Here is a 25,484-nt window from a genome sequence, read left to right on the forward strand (position 1 = left end):
TGTCTGGAGGTGCTCGGGTAATTGTTGGAATATGCAAGGTCTACCGTGCACTGATAAAGAAAATGACAGAAAATCCTGCAGGGGGCAGCAGAGGGGACAACTAGTTAGCATAGTGAGATTAGGGACTTCCTACTATTTTCAAATAGTCTCCTTCCTGTCTCTTGATTGGTTCAATTTGAGTTTTTCTTGCTCCTGCTGAGATATCTTCTTTACTGACTCTCTCCTAGCTAGTTAGACAAACTTTTCTTTATCCTCTTTCTTACAAAGTTTGTTCTCTTCTTAATAAATCAATTTCATTATTTAATCAGCTTTTGCTCTGATTTACTGCATATCTACACTCTGCCAACAGTAATTAAGGAAGTTACCATTATATATTTAACATTAATGGTTATATTATTGTAGATGAGCTAGACTCCTTAGCGATGGTAGAGTATAAAACTCCACCAAGACTTCCAAATCCACCACAACTGAAGTGACAGTGAAACATCCAAGTTTGTAGAAGCACACCAAGGGTTGTTGTGCATGTGAGTCTTCTGAGCACCCTAACAGACCATGTAACAAATGTTAATAAAACACACAAACACTTCTAAATGTTAATATTGACAATAACATTCAAGCTGACATGTTCTACACAGCATTTATTTCTATTTTAATTACTGTAAATTATATAAATCACAAACGGTTCCTCCTGCATAGCAGTTGTCTGCACAAATTGGTCAACTAAGTACTGATGCTGTACTTTTTTAGTATAAAGTTCAGGACTATATGGTAGTTAGCTATCAACCACTGCATTTAACTACAGAGAGATACAAACCTTTGGAATATAAATTATTTGCCGTTACAAAAAAAAGGCAACTGTATTAGCTAGTTAAGTACAAAAATCTTTTAACTTCTATAAATAATGAACCATAAGAAGCTCAATAAAACAACACATACTTAACAGTATTTGAACATGGAAGCCGAGACATGTGGCACATTATACAGGGTGGGGTGGTGGAAATACTGAACATATTAAAGATATTCAGAGGTATAAGCACAAGGGACAGACATGGGAACGGCACAATGAACATTTTAGAGCTGGTAGACAAAAGGAGCCACTGACGGTAGTAAAGCATTAGATGTCTGACAGAAACCTGTCAAAACAGCTGCTGTTAGATACTGATTGATAATGTTTTTATTCTGACTGCCAAAGTACTGCAGACACTCATAGGTCTGAGAAGAAAGGAGGGGGGGAGCCCAATTGAATGTGGGCATGCAGTCGCACACTCACACATACTCCAAAAGCAATTTAACAGATGTCTACAAGAATCTTATGCCTCCACAGTATTCTCTCTCTCTCTAAAAAAATACTCCAATATTCATAACATTTAATGACTTTCCATGACAAGTAATTCCCAATAATGGGATTTATTTCATCTATATGATGAACGTTCAGGATGAGCTTAAAAACAAACATTTTAACAGAGAGGAGTACGAATTGTGTTGCTGTTGAGAGGTTAATTTACATTCAGATACAATTTAGTGTTCTTGATAATGTGACATTAATTAATCTTACTGCTTTAAAAATGTGAACTGTTTAAAGATATAAAAAAACTTTACAGATATGCTAAAATCCAGTTATAATTACAGAACTACCAAAGGCGAACGACAATGAAAAGGTACATGTCAAGCATATCTGAGGTATCATTTCATTATGCACCCGGGAGTGAACAGCCAGGTATCAATGTCTGATGAAAATCCTTGGATAAACGAACTTTTCTTGTGTCCTAAGTAATTTACTAAAAAGTCCTGCAGCCAATCTGATGTAGATTTATTCACAAGTCATGTCACACTGAGTTTAATCAGGCTTACTTACACGTGCACTGTCCTATAATTTCTTTTACAATGAGCTTGATGCCTTGGTCTCCATTTCCCTAGTAAAGCTGTTTTGCTACACAGCACCTAACAGGAGGGGCTGTATGTTGGAGATATAGCAACTGCAATGTAAGTCAAAACACTCAGTAAATTTGATCTGTTGGCGAACAAATTTATTTTCAAATATGGCCATTAGGCCCACATTCCAATGATTTTGGCCCATTAAAGGTAAGAAAGCCAATTAGAAAATTGTTTTCTCCTGATTTTTAAAAAAGCAATGAATTGATTACTCAGTTGCTCTTTTTGTGTCAAAAAAGGGGAAAAAAGAGTCTGGAACCTGTACACATCACTTAGAGGAACCATAGCCCACTGATAATGATTTATGGGTTTCTCAAGATGACACTGGGGTGCAATGTAAGAGATTAACTGGGAATAATTATTTTAAAAGATACCTGTAAAACGTGCATCTCAGGATGACTACAGCCAAACAATGGCAAAAATCACTAGATGCCTTTAGTTGTATGGGTTTTAAAACGTTTGATTAACTTTAAGTCTACTTCTGATATTCTGGTCAACTTTAACTCTTCTTCTATAGTAGAAAAGTGCAACAGTCCAGTAGCACCTTAAAGACTAACAAAATACGTGGCAGGGTATGAGCTTTTGTGAGAGACTGCTCACTACATCAGACTCATACCCTTCCACATATTTTGTTAGTCTTTAAAAGGTCCTACTGGACTCTTGCTCTTTCCTACTGCTACAGACAGACTAACATGGCTATCCATCCTGATCTATCTTCTTCTATAATTAATTTTAAAAACTTTGGGCTGGATCTCAATGTGTCTCATGGAAGGACTCATTTTGTGAATGAGATACATGCCTTTAGAATCCTCCATGGTTTCAATACAATCCCTTATTTAACAGCCTTGCTACTAAAGAGTATATCATCATATGGCACCCTTCTGCAGGAACAGAAAATATAAGAGATCAGCACTCCAAAACACCAAGAGTACTGATGTATCAAATTGCATTATATACTGAGATGTTGTTTCTCACATTTATACACTGGAGTATAATATTTTTTCAAAAATTCTTTAAAAGTGACAGATAACTTGCGCTTACCCTTGAAAATAATAATAAAAAACACCCAAGACTCCAAATCTACAAAAACAAGACAAAATGCTGCAACATTCATATTCTTGGAACAAAATGGATTGCTTTCACATTTAATGACAAACACTCTTGTCTTTGAGATTAAGCACTTTCTACCAACATTCATCCTGAACAATGTCTGAAAGCAAAGCCAAGCCCCTGAAAATAGGGGTATATAAGAAACATGGACAGACTACCACATAATTCAGGGACACTTATACCTTAAAAAAATCCCATGGAATTCTAACATAATACTAATTATGTAGAATACTTCTAATCATTATTTAAACTTGCATATCACAGTTGCACCATAGCTGTTACTAAGAGTGAGCTTCCATTCCTCATCATTTTTTTAGAGTAATCCTAAACAGATCTACTTGGCATCCTACTGTGGTCTACTCAATGGGCTTATTCCCAGGAAAGTCTTCTTGGGATTTGCACTGTAGGTTAATTTACATCTATAAATTTACAAAGGCTACTCTTTGTACTCAAGATAATTCCAAAACCATAACTCAATACTGATATTCCCATTGTCCTGGCTTCACCTCCCATTTAATGAATGGTTGGTCTCATTAAGAATTAAAAAAGTAAATGTTAAAAGGTAGGTATGTGCATTCAATAAGGCTTCCAATTAATGTTTGCACCAAAAGTCATTCCTGTGACTCCAAGCAACTGTTACTTCCAGCTATCCAAAGTGCTCATACCATACAATAGCTAGAGCACGGTGGAACACTATTTTAGAATTATGATTAGTTCTTTTTGTGTCCATTTATAGGTTGTTTTAAGTTTTGCACATGCAGCACAATTCCATATTATCGTGTTTTTTTACGATCACGCAATGCCACATAGTGAGCAGAACTGGTGGTAAACAAGAGGAACTCCCCATTTCAGTAGTATAGACAACTTTGCCAAAAAGAATCATGACCAGATTCACCGAACTTATAAAAAAAGTTTTCCAGACTAAACGCAAAAAAATATATTTATTGCAAGCTCTAATGCAGTCTTCTCAATATCAAACCATAATTCAGCAGAAAGCAAAACGAACAGGTACAACACTATCCAACAACCATTGTTTTCTTCAGATTCGGGGAGGCTCAAGGTCTCTGTCCTCTAGTAAATTGATCAGCAGGCCGAAGCTGTCTTTTACTGCTTCCATGTCATCCAAGGAACATGGCTTAAGTATCCAGCGTTTTCCTCGCGCAAGTGGTTCAAGTTCCAAATATTTTTTTATCTGTTTAAAAACAAAAACAAAAAAAATCCAGAAAGAATTGTCATATTTGCTTTTCACCTTTACCAAAAGGAAGAAAGAAGGGGGGGGGGGGACAAAATCTCTTGAGATGCTTGTTTTTAGAATTACTACACTGCTGTTTGTAAAATACAGGTTATATGTTGTGACCTCAACATGTTTTCTTTTGCAGGGACTGGCCTGCTTCCAAACCACCATTCTATCAATACATTAGCAGCACATGAGGTCTGTGAAAGAATTACACATGCTTTTATGACACTGGCTGACACATACCGAGTGTTCAAAATGAATGGAACACAAAGGGGGGGGGGAGAAATCTAATCAATAGCATGATTTCAATTTCTGGATTAAAGCATCTTCCAACTTGTCATGCAGAAGTTTATTACTGAACCAGATACAAGGTCTTTATGAAGCCCGGTGATTCTTATAATTTGCAGCATGTTGGCATGTCCTTGAAACCAGCACTGTTCAAATAGCTCAGACAATGAGGTTTTTCTTTTAGTTGTAGGTTTCAATATTGTGATGATAAAAGCTACCCCCAAAATATTTTCTACTGAGCATCTACCAGTTGTTTGGGACTACAAACAAAATATTAGTAGCGTGGGAAGGACTAGAGATCTCTTCAAGAAAATTGGAGAAATCAAGGGAGCGTTCCATGCAAAGCTGGCCATGATAAAGGACAAAAACGGTAGGGACCTAACAGAAGCAGAAGAGATTAGGAAAAGATGGCAAGAATACATAGAAGAACTATACAAGAAAGACCTCATTGTCCTTGACAACCACGACGGTATAATCACTGACCTCGAGCCAGACATCCTGGAATGTGAAGTTAAATGGGCCTTAGAAAGCATTACTAACAACAAAGCTAGTGGAGGTGATGGTATTCCAGCTGAGCTATTCAAAGTCTTAAAAGATGATGCTGTTAAAGTGCTGCACTCAATTTGCCAGCAAATTTGGAAAACGCATCAGTGGCCACAGGATTGGAAAAGGTAAGGCCTGGCGTGATCTGGTCCATGGGGTCGCAAAGAGTCGGACTCGACTGTGCGACTGAACAACAACAAAAATCACAAGCTGAGGTTCTAAGTTGCAAATGCACTTACAAAATTACGACATCTCCACACATTAAAATTTAAACGCAAAAATGCAAATACTAAAATATCATTCCATATCAACATACACGAAGCGAGCTAATTAGGATGATACAGTAGCAAGCTCCATAATGTTACCTTATGACAATAAGCATCAAGTAAGAACGTCTAAAGTTTCTGTGGGGCTCTACCTGCTCCCTTGCCCCAAATTTATGGACAGCTGTGAAACATGAGGACTGCATGCTCTCCCTCTCCCAGCCTCTGAAAGCCCAAGTGTCTAAATCTACCACTGGACTAGCAAGCTGTGATCTCTCTGGCCTCTGTTCTTCTCCCTTGAGAAAAACCTGCATTCAGCACTAGGAACCATTTGGAGATAATGGCAGCTACTAGCAGCAGGAGTCACCCTAGCATATTGTAACAAAGAACTAAATATCAAAATAGCTGCATCCCACAAAGGCCAAAATATCTAATTCCCTCCAACAATAAAGCGGTTGACAATGGCAACCCTTCTCAAACAGAACCTCTCAGTGGACTTCATTAGCTTCATCTGTCAATGTCAACGCTGAAAATCCTAACATATTTAATTTTTTTTAAAATCCACAATTCAAAATGTAACTCATTTAGAGTACCAGCTTCATAACATAATTTATACATATGCTAACAGGAATCTGGACTATTGCCGTATGCAACCATGCAATCCTAAGCAATTACTCTAGTCTAAATACTTCAGCTTGGATCTCACCTAAATCTCCCCAGGTGAAAAGAGGGGGGGTGATTTCTGCTCACCCACCATCCTGCGGGAGACCTCAAAGCCCTCCAGAGCAGAGCAGAGGCCCAGATCCAAGCTCCTGATTCAGTAGGTTTAGACTAGAATAACTCTGCACAGAACTGCACTGTAAAGCACGCATGTGATAATTTTGACACCGCTGAAAAGGAACACATCACATTGATGTTAAAACCTGGTACGTTAGCCACATAATTTAAGCAAAAGGAAGGACTTCTGTGGCTTGTTTCAGCAAATACAATCTGACAGCTATATGCAGAGAGAAAGCAAAAGCTGCACTAAAACATAACAAAATGTAGTTTCAGTGCAGCCACTTGATAACAAAGCCAGCTGGTGCTAAGCGGACAAAAATGGCTGAGTAACCTGAGATTTTCATAAAACTCCAATGTAAAGAATCCCTAGCAACCCTCGTACCCCCCCTTTACAGGCCACTGTTCCTTGTCCCACTAACTATCTTAAGGCCCACATTTGTCAAGGTATTTAAGCCTACCTGATGGAAAGAGCAATTTGCTTAAACACCTGTAATATCAAACTCCGTTACAGACTATTACAGGAAACGGAAGACAATACTGAGTGCACACTGGTCTTTTTGACCAGTGTCAAAAAAAGCTGCAATAACCAATGGTCTGAACAAATAAATATAGAAGTGGGTTGCAGAATACTAGTCCACAGCGTTCTGTGATCGGAGCAGCACAATATGAAACAATCTGTATCGAAGACAAATATTAAATGTAACCGCTGCTTTTTGTATCTGAAGAAGTGCGCGCGCACACACGAAAGCTCATAGCCAGAATGAAACTTTGTTGGTCTTAAAGGTGCCACTGGACTCAAATTTTGTTCCGCTGCTTCAGACCAACACTGCTACTCACCTGAATCCATTACTTTTTGTGTTATGCAAAGAACATAAGTCAACCTAGGTCTAAATAGTTCCTCTCATTACTCAGACAAACTGTTCCCGTGTTGAAAGCCCAAGTCAGGGTAGCTGACGAAATCAGGAGAAACAGATAATTTTGTGGTAGCTTTTGATGCCGTGACCTTTGGTGATGCCATACGTACCTCTCATGGATGCTCCCCCCCCCCCCCCAAAAAAAAACCCGTTTCTGATCTATGGACCAAGAAAATGATATTCCTGTTCATGTTACTTAAAGTTTCAGTAGTACATTCAGGGAGGAAAAAAAGCTATCACAAGATCCTACAGCTCTACAATTTGAGAAATCACACATAGGGTTTTTTTTTTGGGGGGGGGAGGGTAGAGCTTCATACAGAAGTCTTTTAGAGTTGAAACAGACCAATGAGCAGTGGCTCACAAAAGCTCATACCCTGCCACAAATTTTGTTAGTCTTTAAGGGGCTACTGGACACTTACTCTTTCCTACTGCCCTTTTATGTAAAGCAGGGTCATTGTTTTAAGAATACTTGTCTGAAAGTACTCTCTTCCAATCAAAAGACCAGAGCCTAAACAGAAAAGTGTGGTCTATGTTTCAGTTTAAGGTGAAGAGAAGAGCCAAAAAAGCCAGAAGGCACACTTGATTGCTTTTATTGAATTCGGTTATTAATATAGAAATTTTCTAATATTTTATCCCAAGTCATTTAGATGTTATGAAGCTTCCCAGTTCCTATTCTTAAATTCTGAGCCGCTCTGATAGGCAGAGGTCATTTCGGGGGGGATCGTGGGGGAACACAGTTCCCCCGGGTGAGGTACGGGGGGCAGGGCACATGATGAAGCCCCGCCCCCTGCTTCCGGCCGCCCCGCTTCCGGCCCTCATTCAGCCAGGAGGAGGCAGGAGAAGAGGGAGGGTAAGTTGCTTCCTCCCTGCCTCTCCCCACCCCTGCCTGCCTGGGGCCAGGGAGGGCCTTCGCGGGGCTTCCTTGCACTCCCGCCGGCCTTGCAGGTCCACCGCCGGGCCCCTCATGGGGCTCGGCAGTGGAGCTGCAAGGCTGGCACCGGCGGCCCGGACCATTGGGGGCAGGGTGTGTGGCCTTATGACACATTTCCGGTGATGTCAGGAGGTGTGGCCTTATGACACACTTCTGGTGATGTCAGGGGGTGTGGCATATGCTAATGAGTTATGCTAATGAGTTCCCCTAGCTCTTTTTCTACGAAATGACCCCTGCTGATAGGACAATGTCTGCAGAGGTTCCACATTCTGGGACGTTTTGTCTCCTTCACAGTTTGAAGGGTCAGAGGCATGAGTGGAGATTTGCTTTTAGTTCTTTGGACCCAACCCATTGTAACACGAGCCCAACGGAAGGCTACTCAATATCTGACCAGCAGATCTCATCTCACTTTTCCAATGGGATTGCTGCAATGTCAAATGATGTGCCAAAGGAAGGTGCTTCAAATATGCGTATGATGCAGCTTCCCTTTTAACCATTCTAGTAAGGAGCAGCTCTGCTGCTGTGGTTAAAATCACCTGTTCAGTGCAGGAGCCATTCCATGAGACTCCCTATACCTTCTGCTATAGCAGTGGGAACTGCACACGGAAGGAAGCATTGGAAGTGCCTAAAACACATTTCGATCAGGAGTTGTGTTTAATCCAGCTCAAACTTTTTTACTTGCTCTGGAGTTCTTGTACAAGCAGAAACGAAAGAAAAGGACTGTGGGTAGCCACTTGTGCTGTCAAGACTTCTTGCATCCTCACTTGTGTTTTCACTTGTGAAAGATTTTGTGCAGCCAATTCCTGAGCGCTACAATATATAGGGAAGGAAGGGCTGGCTATTGCACAAGATCTTCTGCAAGTGGAACTATACTAAGTCTGTTTACGTTCCCACCTGTGCACTGTTGGATCCAAGCCAACAAATGTAGCGAAGGAGCTCGACAACAGAAAAGTCCTCATTCTCCAGTATTCACTCGCCTTACGTTCAAACGTAAGGCACACAGAACAAGGCCTCCTTGTCATACCACTGCCCTGTACCAACAGATATACTTACAGATTTTCTAGAAATACAGACTTCTTCATTTATTTCAGTGAGAAGGTAAAGAGTACACATGCAGAGATGATCATCGACTCCAGTGAATGAGGCAAATAACACATGTATGTACTCTATTGCATTCTGCATAAAAGACAACTGTTCCTAAGCAAGCAAGCTATTTCAGATCTACATTTTTGGGGGTCACAGTCTTCCTGTTGGGTCAAGCAATCACATATCCATTACTTTATCTCTGCCAACAGGCTATCAGAAATAACTGCCATTTCAATAATAGTTTCCAATGCCTGCATTTAAAAAGTCAAATACACATATAAATTGAGAATTTTCGATTAAGTATCACACAGAATATAGTTTGATAAACAATATGTATTATAATTCATTAGATTTTTTATTCCAGTATCCCAGTCTTCCTCTAAGGAGCTCAAGGGTTATACATGATCCTTCCCTCCCACGTTACCCTCACGACAATCCTGTGAAGTAGGATAGTATCAGATACCATAAGAGTATGTAATTATGTAGTTTGCGCCTAATGTTTTAAGGGTAACAGCATGCAATTAACTCATCCGTGCCCCAAGAGGATAGACTCCCCTTACGTCTTTTTATTAACATTTGTAAAAGAACTTGGCCTAGTATAGAACAAAAAGCTGGTTAAGAAACGTTCTGTGACTGAGAAAAGTTAATGAGTCTAAGTCCTGAACTCACATATCAGAGGCGACCAATTACCCTGTCTGAAACACAGCCTTGTAAAACTATCAGGTACTTGTAAAATGGTCTGCTACACACGAGTAAGATATTGTTTAAATGACTTGTTTAACTAGATGCACTCACCATGAAATTGATTCTTTCGAAACACTATTTTTAAATTTGATACAAGTTAACTGCACGGGCTGAAAATGGGGAAAAAAACCTGGCATTTAGAGGGCAGGTTTCAGGTACAAGTTCAGTTTTATGGGGTCGAGGGTTACTTGAATGAGAAACTCATCAAGTATGGTCACATCCAGAGCTGAACTAAAGGGGGTTTCATACAATTAGATCATTCTGTTGCCATGCCCAGAAAGATAATGCTGTTTCACCACAAACAGATTCATTGTACAGTATCACAGTTACAGACACTATTTGAAATTCAAGATAAGGAACACAGAGAAGAGGAAGAAGAGCGTTTTTTATATACCACTTTTCTTTACCCTGAGGAGTCTCAAAGTGGCTTAAAATCACCTTCCCTTCCTCTTCCCACGGCAGGCACCGGTTGTGAGGAAGGTGAGGCTGAGAGAGTTCTAGAGAACTGTGACTGGCCCAAGGTCACCCAGCATGCAAGCTTCATGTGTAGGACTGGCGAATCAAACCCAGTTCTCCAGATTAGAATTCACTGTAGTTAACCAATACACCATGCTGGAAACTGGAAGACCCTCCAAATTCCTTTCCTGACTAAAACCTGTGCATGAGCACCCTCTAAATACTATTTTAGATATTCAAAATAAGATCAAATATAGTCTCCATATCTGGTTAGTGAGATCTTCAAAACTGAAAGCCTTGGCTTATGTCTTTAGTACTACACATCTGGTTGCCACAATCCAGTCCTGACACTAAGTTTGTCTGTGCCATGTGATGAATTGTCTAAGCACCATTGTATAAATTACAGAAAGGACAACTTGCTATTGTGTAACAAAAAGGACCAGCGGACCATTCCTAGCTCCCTGAGCATACCTTCATAGCATATGCTTACAGAAACCAACTGTTGCCAAATAGGGATATCAGTATATTTTGAAAAATCTTAACTGTAATCTTAAAATGAAATGTGTGAAGCAGCCCTAAGGGAACAACCATACTTGTATCCGCCATGTATTATTGTATAATCATGGCACACATGCTCATTTGCACTGAGGAATGAGCTGTACATCCTTCAAAAAAGAACAAGGGGAAGGAGGAAGAGAAAAAGTGACCACAGTCTCAGGGCATCATTTCACAGAATCGAGTGTTTGTGCTGGCCATTTTTCCTGCCAAAAGACTACCACATCAGAGCACTATGATCTGGAATCCCTTGACCTCGAAAAAGTTTTTTCAAAGTCAAACTAAGAAAATACACAAAAGGGTTAGGCTGTATGCATGTCCATAAGAAAGGGAATCTGCACATTGCTAGGTATGTAACATGTATAGATAGACTCGCAAAAGTGATTCTAGCTGGGGGGGGGATTGCATCTTCTCCCCCCAAATTAGGGTGAGTATGAACTCCATAATCTCAAACAACAACAATAACAACAATAGACAATGGAGCAGAGGTCTATCAGTGGCTATTAGGCACAAGGTATAGATAGGGGCTCTGGGGCAAGTGATGCTTTGTCATCTTGGTGCTTGGGGGGGGTCAACAGTGGGAAGGCTTCTAATGTCCTGGCCCCACTGGTGGACCTCCTGATGGCACCTGGAATTTCTGATCCAACATTGGCATCTCTTATGTTCTTATGTTCTTATGACCTCTCTGCTGTGGGAAAGTCTTCCAGCATAACATACTGTTTCAGTGGGCAGCAATGTTGTTCTGCAGGAGAACAGTACATTTGAGTCCAGTAGCACCCTAGCACAAGATCTTCAGGGTATAAGCTTTCAAGAGTTCTGAAAGAACTCAAACGTGAACTTGTGGATCTCCTGACAAAAATATGTAATCTTTCATTAAAATCTGCCTACATTCCTGAGGACTGGAAAGTAGTTAATGTCACCCCCATCTTTAAAAAGAGTTCCAAAGGAGACCCGGGAAATTACAGGCCAGTCAGTCTGATGTCAATACCGGGTAAGTTGGTGGAAATTGTTATTAAGGAAAGAATTAGTAGGCACACTGATGAACAAAACTATTGAGGCAGAATCAGCATGGGTTCTGTAAGGGAAGATCTTGTCTCACTAACCTGTTGGTGTTCTTTGAGGGAGTGAACAAACATGTGGACAAGAGGGACCTGATAGATGTTGTCTATCTTGACTTCCAGAAAGCTTTTGATAAAATTCCTCATCAAAGGCTCCTAAGTAAGCTCAATAGTCATGGGATAAAGGGCAAGTCCTCTTGTGGATCAAAAATTGGCTAATTAATACGAAACAAAGAGTGAGTATAAATGGGCAATTTTCACAGTGGAGGGTGGTAAGCAGTGGGGTACCGCAGGGCTCAGTACTGGGTCTGATGTGTTTTAACTTGTTCATTAATGATATGGAGTTGGGAGTAAGCAGTGAAGTGGCTAAATCAGTGGATGACACTAAATGGTTCAAGGTGGTGAGAACCAGGGAGGATTGTGAGGCACTCCAAAGGGATCTGTTGAGGATGGGTGAGTGGGTGTCAATGTGGCAAATGGGGTTCAATGTGGCCAAGTGCAAGGTGATGCACATTGGGGCCAAAAATCCTAACTATAAATATACGTTGATGGGTCTGAACTGGCAGAGACTGACCAAGAGAGAGATCTTGGAGTCGTAGTAGATAACTCAATGAAAATGTCTAGACAGTGTGTGACTGCAATAAAAGAGGCCAACACTATGCTGGGGATTCTTAGGAAGGGAATTGAAAACAAATCAGCCAGTATCATAATGCCCCTGTATAAATCGATGGTGTGACCTCATTTGGAATACTGTGTGCAATTCTAGACACCACACCTCAGAAAGGATATTATAGCATTGGAAAAAGTGCAGAAAAGGGCATCTAGAATGATAAAAGGGTTGGAATACTTCGGGTGAAGCGCTTGGGGTTCTTTAGCTTGGAGAAATGATGACTGGGGGTGACATGAGAGACGTTTACAAGATTATGCATGGGATAGAGCAGGTAGAGAAAGAAGTACTTTTCTCCCTTTCTCACAATACAAGAACTCGTGGGCACTCAATGAAATTGCTAAGCAGTTGGGTTAGAATGGATAAAAGGAAGTACTTCTTCACTCAAAGAGTGATTAACACACGGAATTCACTGCCACAGGAGGTGGTAGCGGCTACAAGCATGCACTGCTTCAAGAGGGAATTGGATAAACATCTGGAGCAGAGGTCCATCAGTGGTTATTAGCCACAAGGTATAGATAGGAACTCTCAGGCGGGGGCAAGTGATGTTCTGTATTTTTGGTGCTTGGGGGGGGGGGCAACAGTGCGAGGGCTTCTAGTGTCCTGGCCACATGGACAGAGTGTTGGACTGGATAGGCAATTGGCCTGATCAAACATTGGATTCTCTTATGTTCTGAAGATGAGTAAAACTGTGCATATACTATGCTGTAAGAGGACTGCCTGTCAATTGCTGACATATTTCAGAACTGAGCTTTATTGTAAGCAATTGCTTGTAGGCTACAGCAAGGATCTCCATCAGGTAGCTTGGGAGCTACTGATAGCTTGCTGGATGCTGTTCATGCATTCTCTAGAAGACCCAGGCAAGGATCTGCTCTAGGCTTTTAAAAAAGGTTTTCATGGGATTTTGTCTGAGCTGCTTTGCTGATAGCTTCATTTCCTCTGCTCTAGTCTGTTTCTAGGACAGAACAAACTTTGGTAACATACAGGTATGGAAGGGGTAACTTGGCATATTTTTCATTACTCAAAAGTAGCTCTCATTAAAGAAAAGGTTGGGAAAACAGGGGGAACAACTCTTATCCCCTCCTTCCTCTGAGGAACTCATGTTTTCCTCATGGAGATGACTGGCCCAATGTCACTCAGCAAGCTTCACGGCCAAGTATAGATCTGAATCCAGATCTCCCCAACCCTATTAGCCATTACACCATATTGGCTACAATAACAAATGTTGTATCACTGCCATTTATCTACAGTGTACACAGGCTATTTAAACTCCTATTCTAAAAAATGCCTTATGAATTCTCTTAAAAAACAGGCCTACAGATAGTAAAATTAATGGCATCACTTCTTCTATTTTGACTCTAAGACAATATGTTTTCTCTTGAAAACATGATGCCAAGTTGGAAGAGGGGCAGTGGTATTAATGGTACAGAATATGTGCAACAAAATTGTTTACACACTATCTTAGGAGATAATGCAACAGCAAAACTGCTCTGCCAACTGGAAAAAGTTTAAACTCTGGAGCAGATTTAGCATTTCAACCCCTCCCTCCCAAATTGGCTGTGTTGTGCCACAAGACGATTAGCACTCACCAAAGAGTGCCAGCCACACTGTTTTACTTTTAAAATAATACCAGCCGCAAACAGATTCATGGAATGAGTCTCTCTCCATCTCGTCTTTCACTTCACAGGCAATGTGCCACAGCAAAAGGAAAGAGGAAACAGATATAAATATCAAGAGAACAACATGAAATGCGGCCTCAGATTACAAGGGGGTTATAAAAATCCCTTGGTTTCAACATGTGCCTGGTTCAACACAGCGAAACAGCATATCAGACGACAAAGAAAGCAACTTGTATTGATTTTGCCTGGAGATGACTTTTAGGGCTTCAGACCTGAGAAGGAATGGGCAGTCATGGCAAATTGGATCATTTTCATGGCCAAGACCCAACGAGCTACCTTAGGCATGTTTGTGTGCCCCAGATCAGAAACTTCAACCTTGTCAGACTTGCGACACACCTTTTAACAAGCGTTTGATAATGAAGAAGCAGGCAGATCACCATCATTCTCTTGCACGCACGCACACACAAAACCCCACACTGGAAATGCATCTGTGAGTGGACTTAGGGCAGTCCTTTGTGAAGTTGGATTGGAAGGAAGATTGTACCATGGCACCATATCCCCTTGCAAAATCAACTCTCTGGGGAGATGTCCCTGTGCTACATGCACAGAGCACTGGCAGGGGCTGTGCCAGACTGGGAAAGAAAGCAAGGAAGAGTAATGAAAACTTACCAGCAGGGGACTGGAGAACCAACTGGCACTGACAGGGAGTGCCAGAGGAAGAGAAGGAAGGCAAGGCAGAGAAAGGAGTTTCTAAACTTGATGTGCTAAAAAGGAATCCTCTCCACTGCAGAGTGACTTCAGTTGAACATTTTGCTCCTCAATGTTTGTGCAGAGAGAGATGCAAGAAGCACACTGACCTTCCTTTCTATATGTAGATCAGCATCCGTTGCAGGCTCTCTAAATGTGTACTTTGTTGTTGTTCAGTCGCACAGTCAAGTCCGACTGTCCACGACTCCATGGACCAGATCACGCCAGGCCTTCCAGTCTTCTGCCGTCCTCTGAAGTTTGCTCAATTTCGTTGCATCTATGGCACTGTCTAACCATCTCATTCTTTGCCGTCCCCATCGTCTTTGACCTTCAATCTTTCCCAGCATCAGGGTCTTCTCCAGTGAGTGCTCCCTTCTCATTTGGTGGCCAAAGTATTTGAGCTTCAGTTTCATTATCTGGCCTTCCAGGGAACAGTCAGGGTTAATTTCTTTTAGGATTGACTGATTTGATCTTCTTGCAGTGCAAGGGACTCTCAAGAGTCTTCTCCAGCACCATAGTTCAAAAGAATCTATTCTTCGGCGCTCGGCCTTCCTTATAGTCCAACTCTTGCAGCCATACATGACTACTGGGAATACCATTGCTTTGACTATGCGGACTTTTGTTGGCAGGGTGATGTCTCTACTTTTTATCATGCTGTTGAGGTTCGCCATCGCTTTCCTCCCAAGGAGCAGGCGTCTTTTAATTTCATGGCTGCTGTCACAGTCTGCGGTGATCTGTGATCCCAGGAATGTGAAGTCTGTCACTACTTCCACGACTTCCCCTTCTATTTGCCAAGGAGCGATGGGGCCGGATGCCATGATCTTACTACTACCAGCAGTTATTTCCAGAACGCAGCGAATATGGTGGCTCTGTATGGTCTCATAACTCAGCAGGTTGGGATGCATGACCCACCAGAGGGTTCCTGACCCATGAGCTTAAAAGACCACTGAACGAAATGATCCAAACTCTGTTATGAAGTGTGAGGCAGAGTGAGCCTGCCGTTCAAACAACTTAAGCCAAACATCTACTAAACCAATCACACACATTTTTGGATCCTGGCCCATAAATTTGTTTATACGCTCAATAAAAGTATACGAAGACTAATCAAGGCCCAGAAAAGAAAAGGACAGAAGATTTGCTGAATTAATCGCTGACATAAAATAGTCCTTCCCCTCCGTCCCTCAGAAAGGTAACTGATATTAGCTATAAACTGCATAGATCCTTTAGGCTCAATTATAACAACTGATAGTGTTTCTTCTATAGCATACACAAAATTACAAACAAGGTTGTATCTGAGTTTTAGGAATTCTACTTTGCATTTCCGGTTAAAAGGGAGTGGGCGATAATGAAAGATCTCTACCTGAGAGCCTGGAGAGTTGCTTCCAGTCAGAGTAGACAAAAGAAGAAAAAGACGAAGAAGAAGAAGAGGAGGAGGAGGAGGAGGAGGAGGAGCAGGAGGAGGAGGAGGAGATTGGATTTATACCCTGCCCTTCACTTGGAGTCTCAGAGTGGCTTACAAACTCCTTTCCCTTCCCCTCCCCACAACAGACACCCTGTGAGGTAGGTGGGGCTGAGAGAGGTCTGACAGAACTATGGCTTGCCCAAGGTCATCCAGCAGCTGCAAGTGGAGGAGTGGGGAATCATACCCGGTTCTCCCAGATTAGAGACCATGCACTTAACCACTACACCAGACAAATGGTTTGACTCCTTCCTATAAGGAAGGTCCATTTTTTTCAGTAACAGTTCAAATGGATATACAACAGGGATATGTAAGAAACGTACTCAGCCTTATGCGGCTATCTTTAAAATCATACTTGGTTGACACAGGAGGAAGAATGATCCAGTTATATTTATTTAGGCAAAACTGTATCTGGAAACTTAATATCCCCCAATTCTCGGGGTCCAGGAGTTGGCTGGCCTGTGAATTGCTTTTTTTATAACCCCCCCCCCAAGTTTATGGATCAATCCTTCTGAACACACTGCCTGGACTAGAACTTGACACTGCCAGGGCAGACTTATAGCATTAGTTGTACAGTTGAATGGGTTTAGATGGCCAGTGATTGGTGAAAATATGTGCAGGATCAGATATTAAGCATGCAGGGAACACAATTTGCAGAATTAATTATTCTCATATTGCACTCAGTTTCAGAAAGCGTTCAAAATCCACTTCTTTCCAGCAAGTATGTACTCACAGAAGAATAGTCAGAGGTTTATTTTACATGGATCAGCTACCATGCTCTCTGTAGCTTGACTCAATGCAAGACAGACAAAGAAGTAGGAGAAATTAATGCACTCTAACAATCCAGACTGTCTGAAGCATTTGATTCTATTGGAGACTGCCGAGTCTCCATTACATCCTGGAAGTATTAGCTTCATAATATTATCTTTTTGGCCTGACAATTAACTTCACTAACATAGCAGCTAGGAGGCTGCCAAGTCATTCCTGGAAGCCCTGGTGAGGATGAAACAAAAATATACATATGCTAACAGAACAGGGATACAATGGTCAGAGCAGCCAAAAAGCGCCATGATTCAGTGAGTTTCAAATATTAAAACCATGCATTCTGGAGAGACAGCATGCTTCTTACAGCAGTTGTCCTACCGGATCCGTCGTCTGCCACTTTTATGATAGCATGTCATCTTCCCTAACCACTAACACTGAGTAGTCTCTCTCACACACAACACCAAACCATTGTGTGGCCCTATGAGAACAAGCCTTTTGCTTGAGTTGCATTCCCCCCCTTTCCTGTCACCCACTCTGATTCAATTAGTCACACTGCCTTAATGGTAGGGCTCCCTGGCCTCCCACTGACAGCCCTTGTTGCCCATCACTTCTTCAAGCACTGGTGGCAGAGAAAAGAAAGCCGATGTCATACATGTCACTTCTGGGGAAATGACGCAAGTGACATCACATAGCTCTAAGAAGTGCTGGAAACTCTATGGTTTTACCTAGAGTGGCATGACACCACTTCCGAGTTTTCCCTGAAGTGATATAATGGCACATGTTGCACCATGTATCTCCTTCATTCCCCCCCCCCCCAACGCTACCAGTTGCCTGGCACAGCCTAGCAACCCTACTTCTCAGTGGAGACCACAACATGTGCATTTTACTCTGCATCAGGGTTTCAAGCCAGCTTCATATTGTGTTTGGGGAAGGAATGATAGTTGAGTCCCTGCCCACATCCCCCTTCCAAGATTCTATACCTCTGTCTTCCTTTCATTGGCTCTCAGCCGCTCTCAGCATCTTGTGCCTCTTGGATACACTCAGACCTTATCAAACTGGTTTAAAAAAAAACAAAAAACCTTTTTCTCACTCTTTTGGTTAACTTTCAAAACCACATTTTACTAATCTGGGAAATTCCCCCAAGCATGTAGAAACTCCTCTCTTATCTGTGGGTGGCTTGGCTTTGCTGTTTTTGTGATTGGCACATTTTGCTGTTAAGATATAGAGACTGAAGCACTATTTGAGGTGGCTGCCTAAAAGTTCATCTAGAATCAAAATATAAACTAAGATCGCAAACAAAGCCAAGACCAGTGAGAGATCAGCAACAAGAAAAAAACAACAGCTGCAGCAATCCAGATCACGGTGGTAACGACACTCTAAAACTCTTTCAAGAATAACCACGTTGGCTTGGTGGCTCCTCTCCTTTCCTGCAGAGGCACCAGCACCGTGGCCCTGCCAAGTTATTTTAGGTGGTGGAAGTGCACAGAGAAGGCCCCTTGGAACAAGATCTCAATTGAAGAAGAAGAAGAGAAGAAGAAGAGATTGGATTTATACCCTTCCCTTCACTACCCAAAGGTGTCTCAGAGCGGCTTACAAACTCCTTTCCCTTCCTCTCCCCACAACAGACACCCTGTGAGGTAGGTGGGGCTGAGAGAGCTCTTGACAGAAACTGCTCTTTTTTCAAGAACAGCTCTTATCAGAGCTACAGCTTGCCCAAGGCCATCCAGCCAGGTGCAAGTGGAGGAGTGGGGAATCAAACGCGGTTCTCCCAGATTAGAGTCCGCGCACTTAACCACTACACCAAACTGGCTCTTTGGACATCTATGCTTACATAGGAATAGGCAGTCTAGTTATTCAGGAGCTAGGCTGTTCAATACTTTTGAACTTGCAGCTGAAACTTTAAGACAGACTTCTGTATTCTGTGGATCACAACAAACTATGGCAGGTCTTTAAAGAGATGGGAGTACCAGACCACCTTACATGTCTCTTGAGAAACCTGTATAAGGGTCAAGAAGCAACAGTTAGAACCAGATATGGAACAACTGATTGGTTTAGAATAGGAAAAGGAGTACGACAAGGATGTATATTGTCACCTTGCTTATTTAATATATATGCAGAGTACATCTTGCGAAATGCTGGCCTGGATGAATCACAAGCAGGAATTAAGATTGCTGGGGAAAAGATCAACAACCTCAGATATGCAGACGATACCACTCTAATGGCTGAAAGTGAAGAGGACCTAAAGAGCCTCTTGCTCAGGGTAAAAGAGGAGAGCGCAAAAGTGGGCTTGAAGCTCAACATCAAAAAACCTAAGATCATGGCATCCGGCCCCATCACTCCTTGGCAAATAGAAGGGGAAGTCGTGGAAGTAGTGACAGACGTCACGTTCCTGGGATCCCAGATCACTGCAGACTGTGACAGCAGCCATGAAATTAAAAGACGCCTGCTCCTTGGGAGGAAAGCGATGGCGAACCTCAACAGCATGATAAAAAGTAGAGACATCACCCTGCCAACAAAAGTCCACACGGTCAAAACAATGGTATTCCCAGTAGTCATAGATGGCTGCGAGAGTTGGACTATAAGGAAGGCCGAGCGCCGAAGAATAGATTCTTTTGAACTATGGTGCTGGAGAAGACTCTTGAAAGTCCCTTGGACTGCAAGAAGATCAAATCAGTCAATCCTAAAAGAAATCAACCCTGACTGTTCCCTGGAAGGCCAGATAATGAAACTGAAGCTCAAATACTTTGGCCACCAAATGAGAAGGGAGCACTCACTGGAGAAGACCCTGATGCTGGGAAAGATTGAAGGTCAAAGAAGACGGGGACGGCAAAGGATGAGATGGTTAGACAGTGTCATAGATGCAACAAACATGAAATTGAGCAAACTTCAGAGGATGGCGGAAAACAGGAGGGCCTGGCGAGATCTTGTCCATGGGGTTGCGAAGAGTCGGACTCGACTGTGTGACTGAACAACAACAAAGGAGAGATGAAACAGGAAGAATAATAGTGGGTGACATTTTGAAGGGGAAAAGTGGAGGTCCAGGCCATACCTGCCAGGCAGGTGGGGCTGTTTAAATCCTGCAACTAAGAGGTGCTCAGGAGTGTTCAGCCAGCATCAATGTCCACAGCGGGGCTCTGAGACACAGACAGGGTCTATGTTGATATGAGCTACCCCTGGATCATATGCTGTGTTCAACACTGAAATGGACACTTATTAAAGTTTGGGCTGTCTTACTAAGCCAGGAAGTGGACTGGAAGCATCACTGATGACACTTCCAAGACCATTTTTAGGATTATCATAACTGTACTGTTTACATGGTACAATCAATATGAACTGTGCTTCATAGAGTAAATCCAGCACACACAAAAAAAGATAAGTTCGTGTCATGTGGTACTTGCAATCTAAATCTCAGCATCAGGAAAACAAAAGGAGAGGGAAAGGCAAGGTGCAAGAAACAAAGAAAAAGAAAAGAAAAGAAAAGAAAAGGAAGGAATGGGAAAGGTGAGGGTAACAAGTGATGCCTGCAAAGTCAACAAAATCCACATTCCTTTTATGATAGGTATTACAATTTGGTTTTGGAGAAATCCAAGGTGAGTTACAATATTTTGATATTATGCATAAAAGATATAACATTGGCAACAAGATACCTCTCCCCAGTCACAAAATAGATAGTGCAAACCCCCCACAAACTTCCTACTCAAAGGCAAATATTATTTTGGAAGATACTCAGGGTCAGCTAAATGTTTAAGATTTTTAGCAGAACAGCCTACACATAAATAAGAACATAAGAACATAAGAGACGCCAATGTTGGATCAGGCCAAAGGCCCATCCAGTCCAACACTCTGTGTCACACAGTGGCCAGAAATACCAGTGCCATCAGGAGGTCCAGCAGTGGGGCCAGGACATTAGAAGCCCTCCCACTGTTGACCCCCCCCAAGCACCAAGAAGACAGAGCATCACTTGCCCCAGAGCCCCTAGCTATACCTTGTGGCTAATAGCCACTGATGGACCTCTGCTCCATATGCTTATCTAATTCCCTTTTGAAGCCGTCCATGCTTGTAGCACCCACCACTTCCTGTGGCAGTGAATTCCATGTGTTAATCACTCTTTGGGTGAAGAAGTACTTCCTTTTATCCGTTCTAACCCGACCGCTCTGCAGTTTCATGGAGTGCCCACGAGTTCTTGTATTGTGAGAAAGGGAGAAAAGTACCTCTTTCTTTACCTGCTCTTTCCCATGCATAATCTTATAAACCTCGATCATGTCACCCCTCAGTCGTCTTTTCTCCAAGCTAAAGAGCCCTAAGCGCTTTAACCTTTCCTCATAGGGAAAGTGTTCCAACCCTTTTATCATACGAGTTGCCCTTTTCTGCACTTTTTCCAAAGCTATAATATCCTTTTTAAGGTGTGGTGCCCAGAACTGCACACAGTATTCCAAATGAGGTCTCACCATTGATTTATATAGGGGCATTATTATATTGGCTGATCTGTTTTCAATACCCTTCCTAATAATCCCCAGCATAGCATTGGCCTTCTTTATTGCAGTCACACACTGTCTCGACATTTTCAGTGAGTTATCCACTACAACTCCAAGATCTCTCTCTTGCTCAGTCTCTGCCAGTTCAGACCCCATCAATGTGTATTTATATTTAGGATTTTTGGCTCCAATGTGCATCACCTTGCACTTGGCCACATTGAACCCCATTTGCCATGTTGACGCCCACTCGCCCATCCTTGACAGATCCCCTTGGAGTGCCTCACAATCCTCACTGGTTTTCACCACCCTGAACAACTTTGTATCATCCGCAAATTTAGCCACTTCACTGCTTACTCCCATCTCCAAATCATTAATGAACAAGTTAAAAAGCAGTGGACCAAGTACTGATCCCTGCGGTACCCCACTGCTTACCACCCTCCACTGAGAAAATTGCCCACCTACACTCACTCTCTGTTTTCTATGAACTAGCCAGTTTTTGATCCATAAAAGGACTTGTCCTTCTATCCCATGATTTTTGAGCTTACTTAGGAGCCTTTGATGAGGAACTTTATCAAAAGCTTTCTGGAAGTCAAGGTAAATAATATCTATTGGATCCCCCTTGTCCACATGTTTGTTCACCCCCTCAAAGAACACTAACAGGTTAGTGAGACAAGATCTTCCCTTACAGAAACCGTGCTGAGTCTGCCTCAATAGGTTTTGTTCATCTATGTGCCTACTAATTCTTTCCTTAATAATGGTTTCCACCAATTTACCCGGTATCGACGTCAGACTGACTGGCCTGTAATTTCCCGGATCTCCTCTGGAACCCTTTTTAAAGATGGGAGTGACATTAGCTACCTTCCAATCCTCAGGAATGGAGGCAGATTTTAAGGAAAGATTACATATCTTTGTCAGGAGATCTACAAGTTCACATTTGAGTTCTTTCAGAACTCTCGGATGTATGCCATCTGGGCCTGGTGATTTTTCAGTTTTTAAGTTGTCTATCAGTTTTAGGACCTCCTCTCTCATCACCTCAATCTGACTCAGGTCTTCCAACACCCCTCCTGAAATCAGTGGTTCTGGAGTGGGCAAGCACTTCTCATCTTCCACAGTGAAGACGGAGGCAAAAAATGCATTTAGCTTCTCAGCCATTTCCCTATCATCCTTCAATACTCCTTTTACCCCTTGGTCGTCCAAGGGCCCCACTGCCTCCCTGGCTGGTTTCCTGTTTCTAATGTATTTGAAGAAAGTTTTATTGTTGGTTTTTACGTTTTTTGCTATATGCTCCTCATATTCCCTTTTTGCCTGCCTGACCTCAGACTTGCATTTTATTTGCCATAGCCTGTGTTCCGTTTTATCAGCCTCACTGTGACTAGCTTTCCACTGCTTAAAGGAATTCTTTTTACTTTTTACAGCCTCCATTACTCTGTTTGTTAACCATGCAGGCTTTTTCCTATACCTGTTTGTGCCTTTCCTAACCTGCGGAATATATATTTTTTGAGCTTCTAGGATCGTAGTTTTAAATAGATCCCAAGCTTCCCCAATTGTTTTGACCCTTTCTACTTTTCCTTTCAGTTTCCTCCCCACGTGTCCCCTCATATCAGAGAAATTACCCCTTTTAAAGTTAAAAATGGTTGTGTGAGTCTTTTTGGCCAATTCTCTATTTGTACAAATGATGAACTCAACAACATTATGATCACTGTTTCCAAGCGGTGCAATCACTTTTACATCTCTCACCAGGTCTTGAGTGTTACTTAGGACCAAATCAAGGATCGCCTCTCCCCTGGTAGGTTCCGTGACCATCTGCTCCATAGCACAGTCATTTAGAGTGTCTAGAAACTCAATCTCTTTTTCCCGGCTAGAACACATATTGACCCAATCAATGTGTGGGTAGTTAAAATCACCTATTATTACACAGTGTTTTTGTCTAGTTGCTATCTTTAAGGCATTCATCATTTTATAATCCTCCTCTATCTTTTGATCTGGTGGGCGATAACAAACTCCCAGTGTTAAGCTTCCTTTTGCCCCCCCTATTTCAACCCATAGAACTTCCAGAAGCGAATCCAATTCACTTAGCCTCTCAATCTTTCTAGACTTTATACCCTCTCTGAATGAATCATCTGCTTACTAGTGTGAGAGAGGTGCACACTGAATATAAAGGACAGGAATGTAATGAGCCAGTTTTGTGCCATTGCTTCACATTTACAACTGTCTGGAAAAAAAAACACAGCGTAGGCTATTAATAGCCTGAACAGATGTTCAAGAGATACCTTGGGCTTCTGTTTGGCATCGAATCAACATGACAAGATACTAAAAAACCATTAACAATGAACAAATTAAAGGATTAATGTGAACAATAAACAGTCTAGAAAGAAAATGAGAAAGATAATAAAATCTGATCAGAAAGTTAATATGTTTTTATTACCGCCTGGCAGCAGACGACTAAATCGACAATTTAAATGTGTTCAACGATGTATGAGTTAAATGGCACAACGGTGAAGGAGACTGCAAGACAACTCTCAATACTTACAGCAAAAGCAAATGAACCTGACTAGAATCAAGGTCCTTGATTCTTATGTATTGATTCACCAGCGCTTGGAAATTCTCACAAGACTCTAAAGAACCCACTCAAATAATTGTGGATGGCTTGCAAATTATAATTTTCTCTCACAATGTGGATATTGTGAATCCGCACTTACATTTACTTCCAAAGTATACTATGTTCCATCATCTCAGATTTATAAAATGCATTTTAATATACACCAGAACATATGAAAACAGTGGGCACATACTATCCTTTACAATTTTGAACATAAGGTTTATTTTAATATGATCATAGTGGGGAAAGAACAAATTCTAATGCCACTGGAGGACTTCTGTGCGGGGGGGGGGGAGTTTGCCAATTCCTTCCTTCTGGAGAAGAATCCTGACTCTTCCCCTATTTTATTTACCTTTATTTATTTATTAAAACATTTATCTCTTCCCTTTCCTCATGGTCCAAGGCTTCTTTCAATAATAGTTAACAACATTTCCAGTTAAAACCAAAAATAGCGAAGTCCAAATCCCCCGCCCCAAAATACCTGCCATTCAACCCCCCTCAAAAGCCCTGGCAGACAGAATGGCCTTGCAGTGCCTTCTGAAAGGCCTCAGGGCCCCCCTCACCTCCTCAGGGAACCCATTCTACAGAAGCTGAGAAATGATGGAAAGGTCCAGGCCCTGGCTGATGTCAGATGGGCCACCCTAAATGGAGGGGTAGCTAGGCCCACTGATGACTGTAGTCAGTGCACAGGGACATATGAAAAGGGATGGTCCTTCAAATATGTGGGTCACAAGTCATGACGGACTTTAAAGGTCACAACCAGCCTATTGAATTGACCTTGAAAACAGACTGACAGAGAATGTGGCTGTTTCAAAATGGGTAACATTTGTTTCCCGTGGCTAGCCTCTGATAACAGTCAAGCAGCTGCTGCATTCTGCGCCAGTTGCAGTTTCCTGGTTGTCTTCAAGAGCAGCCCCATGTACAGCATGTTGCAGTAATCCAACCATGTGTTCCCTAGGTATTCTCTGGCTCCCAGGATGAGCATTTCAGGAGGTATTTTGGCTGCAGCAGGAGATGGGGAAGCTGCACTGCAAGGACAGAAATCTCTTCCATCTGAGGAAAACTTCCAGAGGATCCAAGCTTCAATCAACACATGTCCAACAGTACAGGTATGTACATGTTTCTGCTCTTGGGCTAAGTGTGTTTGCTTTGTTCATTAAAACCTCCACCAAGGTAAGTCTTTCCAAGGAGATAACTTCTAATTTTTTCTTCAGTTGCAAGGAGAACAATTTAATATGCAAAAAATGCTAAGTTGT

General features: G+C 42.0%; 1 protein-coding gene across 3 annotated transcripts in view; it reads right to left on the minus strand.

The window, feature by feature from the left end:
- Positions 1–3,965: 3,965 nt before the first annotated feature.
- Positions 3,966–25,484, minus strand: part of ARL15 (ADP ribosylation factor like GTPase 15) — a 279,921-nt gene continuing 258,402 nt past the window's right edge. Inside the window, exon 5 of one of the 3 annotated variants that reach the window (XM_015419138.1) lies at positions 3,966–4,234. In XM_015419138.1, the coding sequence (XP_015274624.1) occupies positions 4,082–4,234 (153 nt within the window). In that variant the 3' untranslated portion in view covers positions 3,966–4,081. The remainder of the gene's footprint in view (positions 4,235–25,484) is intronic. The other 2 variants (XM_015419147.1, XM_015419129.1) reach the window with 2 other exon arrangements.

This window comes from Gekko japonicus, unplaced genomic scaffold, assembly GCF_001447785.1.
Source record: "Gekko japonicus isolate JY-2015 unplaced genomic scaffold, Gekko_japonicus_V1.1 scaffold176, whole genome shotgun sequence".
Lineage (NCBI taxonomy): Eukaryota > Metazoa > Chordata > Lepidosauria > Squamata > Gekkonidae > Gekko > Gekko japonicus.